The sequence below is a fragment of the Vigna unguiculata genome, chromosome 9 (genome assembly GCF_037176805.1).
Source record: "Vigna unguiculata cultivar grain cowpea cultivar isolate G323 ecotype 2 chromosome 9, ASM3717680v1, whole genome shotgun sequence".
In the NCBI taxonomy this organism is placed as follows: Eukaryota; Viridiplantae; Streptophyta; class Magnoliopsida; order Fabales; family Fabaceae; genus Vigna; species Vigna unguiculata.
The window spans coordinates 33402033-33412309 of NC_140800.1; the positions used below are offsets into that span (position 1 = coordinate 33402033).

The 10277-nt window shown below is 30.3% G+C and overlaps 1 protein-coding gene across 2 annotated transcripts; it reads left to right on the top strand.

Moving 5' to 3' along the window:
- The first annotated feature begins 4402 nt into the window (after positions 1 to 4402).
- Positions 4403 to 9384, top strand: LOC114163792 (polyadenylate-binding protein-interacting protein 12-like). Of its 2 annotated transcripts, XM_028048114.2 has the most exons (12): positions 4403 to 4623; positions 4723 to 4784; positions 4860 to 5419; positions 5515 to 5625; positions 5727 to 5771; positions 5867 to 5939; positions 6023 to 6135; positions 6224 to 6283; positions 6410 to 6457; positions 6646 to 6714; positions 8781 to 8842; positions 8914 to 9384. In XM_028048114.2, exons 3-12 carry the CDS (start codon positions 4928 to 4930, stop codon positions 8969 to 8971), a joined length of 1131 nt encoding a protein of 376 aa, XP_027903915.1. In that variant the 5' UTR covers positions 4403 to 4623; positions 4723 to 4784; positions 4860 to 4927; the 3' UTR covers positions 8972 to 9384. The 2 variants fall into 2 exon arrangements, with proteins under 2 accessions (XP_027903915.1, XP_027903917.1); XM_028048116.2 differs by lacking the exon at positions 4723 to 4784 and having other exon boundaries at positions 4441 to 4623.
- The last annotated feature ends 893 nt before the right edge of the window (positions 9385 to 10277 follow it).

The window sequence follows — 10277 nt, forward strand, 5'->3', positions numbered from 1 at the left end:
ACTTCAAGTTAATCCTTTAATACTTAAATTTTTTATTTTACTAAATAAAAAGGATTTTTTTTTAATTTTATTATTCTTAATTTTCGGCATTTGTTCTTATTTTTTTATTAATTACATTTTTTCGATTTTTACTACTGAATTTGAATGCACACTTAAAATGTATCAAAATGTTCAGAATTTAATAACTTTTCCATTACTTCTTTTCCTTTTCAATGCCATTATCTAATAATTTTTATAATTTTTTGTTATTATAAAAAAAAAGAAGTAAACATACATACACTACTACATCCATATGTTTCTACTAGTTTTTAATAGTTTGGTTTCTTCTTTCTTTGAACATATTTTATCTCTTCTTGTTAAAGTCAATAATACTATAAATTTGTCCATGAATAATCCACACTTTCATTACAAAGTTATAAATAAAATGTAATGTCACACTAAATATTGATTAATAGAATTTAATAGTTAAAATATTATTTGTATCCTTAGTGTTTTAAAATTATCAATTTAGTCCGTTTATGTTTGTAACATTACCCAATTAAATCTTTTCCACAGATTATGGTGGATGCTACAATACTTTAATTGTCCATTAGAATCTCAAGTTAACATAATGATAATGATAATATACACATATACAACTAATGTGAATTTTATCTGATATGTTTTTTTGTTATTTTTTTATTTAAAAGTGTTAGGATTTTATCATTTGGACTTTGTTTATGTAAATGAAAAATAAAATTGTTTCGAAATTAAGAACTAGAATTTCTCTATTAAAATGTCAAAAGCCAAAATATAAGATTGTATAGGAACATCTCCTTACGAACAACTAATTTAAAAATATTATCCACTAGTAAGGCACTCTTAAAGATTTTTGTTTGTTAATGTGGAATAAATATCGTTTTATACACTGTAGTAAAAATGGACAATAATTTCTAAAAAATGTTTTAAGGATATTGATATTTTCTTATATGATTTGAAGTTATTTACAAATGTCTACATGTCAAATACAAGATTGAAGCTCAAAACGGTATTATTTCATTAAATGTCAAATAGTCAAACCTCTTATAAGACACACTCATCACATTTTTAGGTTATCATTTTTTAAGGTTGTGGAAAGATAATTAAATTAGGTAATACTATAAACATAAAAAAACTATATTGCATAAAAAACTATGTTATGGACCGTAAAGGTAGCTCTTTTTGCACAATTTTTGGCTTGGAGGTTAATCATGAATAAGATCTTAGGAGAAGAGTAGTACAATTAATTGATGTTTCTTGTGTATTCCGTGGGCTAGAAGAAGAGACTAAAACACACTTATTTCTCACTTGCAATATAACAAAAAAAGATTTAGAACACATGTAACAGGTGGGTGGAAGTGAGAATCGTGGATCATAATCAACTTAAAACTTATTTCCAACAATTGATTTAATGACCCTTAATAGTAAATAAAATAGGTTATGGAAGGGTGTATTTGTTTCTAGTGACAAATCTTGACCAATAACTTTAGGTGGCCAAAATAATATACTCAAAATTAATAATTTTAAAATTGTATTTGATATGGGTTCCATTTTAAATACGTTATACTAATTTGATCCTTTTCATTCATGGGAGATTCTCATATTTGGGAATGTTTTTTTATCATGCTTGAAATAATTAACATCAAACTCCTCACCTCTAACTTAACTTTTCTAATTAAATTTTTAGTATCATGCTTGATGGAAGAAAGTTGAATCTACTTATTTTCATCTTCATCTCCCTTTTTATTACTTTTAAAGACATAAATTTATTCTTTTATTCTACATCAATATACATGATTTTTAAAAAATTAAAATTTAAAAAAAAATTATCATAATCTAATTGAAAATTTGGAGAAATAATTAGTTAAAAACTTTAATAATCAAATCATAATTTAAAACTACTTATGAAAAAACACAAGAAATATATTATTTTTTCTTCTATATTCATAAAAAATGAATATACAAGGATTCATAAAATAAGAAAAAAAGTGCTAACTATTAAACTAATATTTCACTATTAAGTGAGACAAAGAGAAATATTTTTTTTTTCAAAAATAGAAGAAAACATATGAGAAATGAAAGCAAAAATAGTGAGTTTATGTCTAATTTTTTTTTAAAAAAGTGAAAGTGGTTAATGAGTACAATAAATGAAAAACTCAAAAAACAAGAAAAATAAAATAAAAAATACATATTAATAAATATTTTATTCTTTATTATATTTAATTTTATGTTTTATTATTTATTAACATTAGATTTTATGTTTTATAAAAGAAATAAAAATATACTTAATTTAATTTTCATCAATGGTGTATATGATTTAAAATTTTTAACAAACTTTAAAAAATTTTAAGATGTAAAATCTAATATTTAAAAAAAAAAAAAAGTGAGGGGCTATAACCTCCTTCTGTCACACTAAAAATGTGGGTTGGGGGGAGGGGTTGTGAGGAGGGACATGCCTATCAAGAAGCAAGAATTGTTAAGACAATCTAACTATGTAAGACTTTTAGTCTGACACTTGTTCTGTTTGTGTAATGGGGAGAGGGGCATGCCTATCAGGAAGCAAGAATTGTTAAGACAATCTAACTATGTAAGATTTTTAGTCTGGCACTTGTTCTGTTTGTGTAATGGGGGAGGGACATGCCTATCAGGAAGTAAGAATTGTGAGTCAGATGTTTTGTCCCTTGACAATCTAACTATGTCATACTTTTAGTCTGACACTTGTTCTGTCTGTGTAGAAAATCAAGGAGGAATTTCAGATGCAGAACAAAGATGTAGCAGTGAATGGATATGGAGAACTAAACAACATATTACAAATTTGTTACAGTTGATGCTTGATTACAAACCCAAACTTTGTAGTCACTTTATATATGATTACTAAAGAGAGAGTTAACTTAATTTTGTTAAGTTTAACTATATAATGTTTACAATAGATAAATGCTTTTGTAATAAAATAACACAACCCAAAAAATTATGTAATTATATATATATATATTATTCTTTATTGATGAAAAAACAAAAACATAAAACTATCTTTCTTTAAATTTTTTCAAATGTGTGAGTAAAAAAACGAATATTTGATTTTAAAACATATTTAATAAAAAAATAAAAATCAACAAAAAAATACTACAAAATAATTATTTAATAACATATTTATTTATGATATTGAAACTATATTTGTCTTTGTCATTAAAGAATTCTTTTGTTTTGGTTTTATTTTTAACATTTTTGTTTTCTATGGTTGTCTTTGAATTCAATCCCGTGACAATTAAAATTAGGAAATATCATCTAAAAAATATGTTCAATTCAAAATACACCAATATAGAAAAATAATTGTACACATATATACATCTAAATTATATTATAATAACATGTGAAAATAAACGTTTCCAATAAGTGGATGTGTATCCATTTTTATTTTATAATTATAAAAAAAAACTAATTATTCTTATTACTTTTAAATTAAAATGCTATTAAATATATAAAAAATTTATATTTAAAAAAATAACTATAAAGAAAAGTAAATATAACATTTAAAAGATAAAATAATTAATAAATTAATTTACATTAAAAAAGATAAAATAAAAAATGAGATGTATATACCAAAAATCTGTTACGGAGTAGTTACGAAAAATAATCATCACTATAATTAGGTGTATATATAACTGCTGAAAACACATACTTATATGTTCACTAACAAAAAATAATAAAATTATAATTATAAAAATAAACATAAATAATTTTAGAAAATAATTAAACAAAAAAGTTAAATTTAAAAAAAGCTACTTAAAAGATAAATTGAAAAATTAATAACACCAAAATTAAGGTGTAAATGTAGAAATTGTTTTATTGTATCATTTCAATTTTAACTTAATTTGTGGCTTTTTAAATAAACTGAATATATAAATAATAAGATAATTATATTTTTATTTGACCAAACTATAGATTATAACTGAAAAAAATAATTATTTTTTCTTATATTATAGCTACCCAACAAATTGTTAATGTAACTATTCACATTTAAGTTATGAAAATTAAAATAATTCATAATTAAAATTGAAATATATTCCTCTAACAAATCTAATAGTTATTTTATTTTTATACTTAAAAAACTCCCCTACCTATTATTTTCAATGTGTAAAAAAAGAAAAGAAAAAGAAGAAGCAAGATGGTATAGGCATAGATTATGACTTGAAATTTTGTACCTTTTCTAAATTTCATCATCTTAATTTTTTTCTTAAACAAAAGTGAGTGATTAATTAGATGGTGTTTAAATTGTCAAATCCACTTTATGCCTAGTTTTTGTTGGATTTATCATGTATCCTTGGGGAGGCATTGCATGATGTTCTACTAATATTTATTACGATATATGATATGATATATATCATGTATGACATGTATGAATGGGCAGTTATGGAAATTAACGAAAATTTGGGTCCATTTTTCTTATTTGTTTGATACGTTCATCATCATCAACATCATCATCAAATTGGGACGTTCTTCCCAGGAAGGTCCAAAAAGTCAGTGCAGCGAAAACGGACGATCCGAAGAATACCCTTTTCACCTCTCCTCACAATAATCACCATCTTCCTCTTCTTCACTGAAACAGTAAGATAAACCTCTTTTTCTTTCACTAATTTCTAGCTTTTTTGTTACATGTATCACAACATAAATTCATAATTGTTCTCTTGTGGGGTTTTGGAGTAGTTGTACCTGACGATCTTCTCACTTTGATCTTATATCCATGGAATTTTTTTAGAGAGAACTCGGTATGCTTTCTTAATCAAACATGTATTTTGTTGGGTCAATTGTTCTTGTTTTCTTATACTAATCTATTTTCACAGATTCCCAGAATAATCTGATTGCATAAGAACAAAAAAGACAGCACCTTTATACCTCTACACAAGTGATTATGGCCGTTCCTGAGAATGTCGGGGCCAAAATCGGTTCTTCCAGTCAAAATTTGGACAACAGTGTAGTGTCATCGGACTCGGGCGAGGTTGAACAATCGAAACCCCGAAGCGGGTCCATCAACGGCGATCAGAAGCTGAACAACGGCGTGTTCAACCACCAAGATAGAGTTCCTAGCACTATGTCAGTGCCCAATGGCAATTATAACTACAAGACTCAAATGGGTCAGATGCATGCAAATGGGGTGAGCAATGATGGATATGGGATGGATGAGGAGAATGGGGGTGAGAGTTTCAAGCGGGACATGAGGGATTTGGAAGAGCTTTTGTCAAAGTTGAATCCCATGGCTGAGGAATTTGTGCCCCATTCACTAACCAATACTCTTGGCTACCTGCCTGGACCTGGTGCCGGTACCGGTACCGGGTTTGGTTACCCTAATAATTTTATTCTGCTCAATGGTTATGGTAATGCTAACGGGCAAACTAACAGAAGGGTATGAATGAATTGCCTTGATTTTCATGGTTATTCTATTGCTGATTTTCATCACAATGTTTTCACTCTTCTTATTATGATGCTTATGTGTTTCAGAGGAAGAATGGTTATAATAATGGAAAGCGGAGAGTGAATCATAAAATGGATATGGAGAAAAGAGAGGAGATGATTAAGAGGACTGTTTATGTGTCTGACATTGATCAGCTGGTACTCAATTTAGCCTTTATGTGGATTCTTTGGTTTAGTTCAATGCAATGGTTGCCACGTGGCTTCACTAGAGGACTTAATTGTGTTTTGTTGTAATGTAGGTCACTGAAGAGCAATTGGCAGCACTGTTTCTTAACTGTGGCCAGGTAGAAACGGTTACAGCTTGTTTTCAATTGGTGTTTTTCTTCTAGATAATCCTTGACCATGTTATTGATTGAATGAACTCGACTCCTGGCTATAGGTTGTTGATTGCCGTGTTTGCGGAGATCCTAATTCTATTCTTCGGTTTGCCTTCATCGAGTTTACAGATGAAGGTAACATGAGCGTCAAATGTTGGCAGTTCATAAGCTGTGACTATTATTGACATTTCATTATATTAATAGTGTTGTGCCTGCAGAAGGTGCAAGAGCTGCTTTGAGCCTATCGGGAACCATGCTCGGGTATTACCCTTTGCGAGTTCTGCCTTCAAAAACTGCTATTGCACCTGTTAACCCGACATTTTTGCCCAGGGTAATATTTCTTTGTTGAGATGCCTATTCCATTTATAAGATGATTGAGTAGAGTTGCTGATAATGCATTGTGCTGCTATATTTCTCAGTCTGAAGATGAAAGGGAGATGTGTTCAAGAACAATTTATTGCACAAATATTGACAAGAAGGTAGTTTAGGATTTAACCTTTTCTTACTTGTAATCTTGCTGGAGGAAATGCTTGGTGTTTTTTCACGTATCTTTTGCCACAATTATTACTCAATTCTTAAAATTTCCGTTTTTGTTACCCCTGCAGCTTACTCAAGCCGATGTCAAACACTTCTTTGAATCTATTTGTGGAGAGGTTTGTAGCTTTTCATGGAACTAGGCTTGTTATGTTTATTGCTGGTTGAATTGTAAACATCATATGACCATACGAGACTTTCCAATGTTTTTTGGTGAATTCATCGGGGTTAAATGTTTTAGTTTCTGTTATTGGTTAAATTTAATCGTCTTGTAAAATGTTTTCCTTCATTTTGGTGTGTTATCCAGGTTCAACGGTTGAGGCTCCTTGGGGATTACCATCATTCAACTCGAATTGCTTTTGTTGAGTTCACTCTGGTAATTACTCATTAACTCCCAACCTTGTATCTTTATCTAACTCAACTCTAGTTTATTTAGCTATTTCTGTGTTTTTTATCCTTTTCTGTTATAATCCTTAGATTGAGTGCTGCTATTGGCTTTGCGGTTATCATTTGCAATAATGTTGCCCCTTGCTCTTCCTTAAGCATCATCAATGTGCTTTTGTAGATATAACTTCTCATTACTTACAAAAACTGTCTTTCTCCGTGTAAGTAGAATAATCAGAAGAGAAGAGATTAATCAATCTTGCCAATGATATCTTTTGCTGGAGGTTTTTAACCTTTATGTCTCTGGTGTTTGATAACAAAAGACATGTTTATCTCCGTGTTTATACGAAATACTGTCTGGAAATTGATTCAATCTGTCAATATACATTAACAAGTCCTTGTCTAACTACTTGTGTGATTCATGTGAGTGCATTCTTGTTAATAAATATTTTCAAGTAACAACTCCTCATTTCTGTCTAAAACTGTCGTTTTTCCCTGTAAGGAGAATTACCAAGAGAAATAAATCTTGCTGACGACAGCTTTGACTGGAAACTCTTCCATGTTAGGTGTTTGATGGCAAATGGCATGTTTATTTCCTTGTTTATTGGAATATTTTGGATGGAAATTAAAGGGAAACCAATCTGTTAATGTACAGCACCAAAGCCTTGTCTCACTACTGGGGTGATCTTGTGGGTGTGCACATGTCAATAAATGCGTTTGTAGTAATAACTCTTCATTACTTACTAAAACTGTATTTTTTTTTCATTTACGGAGAATGAGCCAAAGAGAAGAGAGAAATAAATCTTGCTGACGATAGCTTTTGCTGGAGTTTTTAACCTTTCTGTCTCACTTGTTTGATAGCAAAGAACATCTTTATTTCCTTGTTTTTAGGAAATATTGTTTGGAAATTATAGCATAGCCAACTTGTCGATGTATACAACACAAATCGTTGTCTTTCTTCTTGTGATTCCGTGGGTGCACTCGTGTCAGTAAATGCATGTAGTAACACTGGTGATTACTGTCTGAAACCATTTTTTTCCGTGTAAGGAGAATAATAAAAAGAGAAGAGAGATTACTTACTAAAACCATCTTTCTCCATGTAAGGAGAATGATCAAAAAGAGGAGAGAAATGAACATTACCGATGTTAGCTATTACTGGAGTTTTAAAATCTTTCCCTCTGAGCTGTTCAATTGCAATGGGTATACCCGTCCCATCCCAGGCAAGATCTTGATTTCACCACCGTGGCTGTGCCTATTTGTTTGCAATGATAACTTCAAATGGCTTCAGGCTGTGAGTTCTCTTTGAAAATGTTCAAACTTACTTTTATCATTATCCATGGAGAGGAAGCTAGAGAAGTCATGGTGCATTACTCACTTTTATGCAACTATGGAATGCGCACTGGAATCATCATTATAATATACACAGGCTCGGTTCCCGACATAGTAAATTAGTTGTTCGTCTCTGTAATTACCTATTTTGAGAAGCTATTTGTTGGTGGAAAGTCCACTCCTTTGATATTGCATGCATTGAACATAGCTAGTGCGCTAAGGTGTATTTAGAGCAACAAGGGGTTGGCAAATTGATGTGTATGGAAAGGTTCTAAGACGCAGTTGATAGTCTTTGATCCTGTACTTTAGTGTGCTTTTCTCCTGTAGAAGTCCAAATGTATAAATACAGTTTTTAGATGCTCGATTACTTATTTCAATTGACACATTTATGATGCTCAATGATCTTTTGTTAAGAGATACATATCTGTGGAAGTTTTTTCAACTGTAGCTGGTTAAGGATATTGCAAGACATGTGGTCCATGAAAGGGTTGTAGTCTTTATTAGGCTTGCTAATTTGATTTTAGGAATATGATGGTGACTTCTAGTTCAACCCATGTTGCTTTGTCTTTCATTATAGTCCATGCATCTCCTATGAAACATCTGTGCAGTTGTTTTTATTCTGAACTGGTGAGGTTCTGAACTTCACTCCCCTGTGTGTCTGTGAAATTTTAATCTTTAAAGAATGACATGTTATGCTTACAAATATTTTCTTTTGCCACATTGTTTCAGGCTGAGAGTGCAATTGCTGCGCTAAGCTGTAGTGGTGTGATTCTTGGTTCATTGCCCATAAGGTTGGATTAATACATTGCGCTTTGATTTCCTCTTCAATTTCAAGCGTTCTTACGGGTGGTGTGTTATGCAGGGTAAGTCCATCGAAGACACCAGTTCGATCGCGTGCTCCTCGTCCTTCCATGCACTGAATCAACTTTCCATGTTTCTGGGGTCGAGAGCTGCTCTGAGATATATTTACATATATACATACATAGAAACAGATATGTTCTAAGGAACATATGGTATTTAGTATGGTTATCTTTGCTTCTTCCTTCCCCTTGGGATTATGGCTTCTTTGTTTTAGCTTGTAGAGTCGGGTCGTACTTGGAGGATCTTGATGGCTTATTATGATGCATCATCCTGTGATGTCTTGACCTTGCAAGGAGAGAATTTTATTGTCGGATGTTTCTCACTTCTGGAATTTATTTCAAGAAACATGTTACAAAGCCTTCGTTAGTGATGAGGGTGTTTTTATCATGGATATTTCTTTCATCGTTCTCGTATGCCATATGAACTATGTGTGGCTCATTCTCTATTAGTCTTACGTGTAGTTTAACACCTACCTCTTCTCTTTTATTATTCTCTTTGTCATCTTCTGCTTCCCAAACTTATTCTTCTCTCACCAACCCTCCGTTTTCCACACATCTTTATTGTTTTTTTAATGCTTCCCACTTTCAGATTTTCAACTTGGAGGAATGGTCCCAATTTCGACGACAAGTGCTATCAATCTTAATATATTTTTTATTGTTCTTCTACATTTTCAAAATTATAATAAAGTACCCAAATTTATTAATATAATCAAAGTCGTAAAACTATGATTTTTAAAGATGCTGATTATTGTGTTCAAAATAGTAGGTTAGAAGATGTATTATTAGGTATTTAATAGATTTATATTCCCAATAATTTCCAACATCAAAGTCCCTCTTATCAAAGTAAGAGTTATTCATATAGTTTTCACAAGTTAGAGTGTGGTCTTGTTCGATTCAAAATTTTATTAGGATATTTTTGAATATTCGAATATGATTCTATTGAGATTGAGAAATGTATAAGATTCGGATAATTGACATATAGTTTATAATATATATTTTATAGTATTAGTATTAAAATATTTTAAAAATTATATTTAAAAAGAATTGATATTTGCTCATTTGAGTTCGAGTTTTTAAACAGGAACAATAAATATTCGTTAACAATAAAAAGCTAACAATCACAAATTCTTTTCCAGAGATTTAAAAACCTTTTTTTTTTTTATGGTTTTGATAAATGAGATTCCCCCCACCTTTATTAGATAAAGCTTTATTACTTCTCTATCTAGCTACAATCTACATTTTAATATATTTATTCCAAATAAAACCCTTGAACACTGAATGTATTTTTTTATTCTTTTTGTCTTTTGATGATTTTCTTTTTGTTCAACCCTACCAAAAACGAGTTTACTTAACTTTTAAAGTTGCT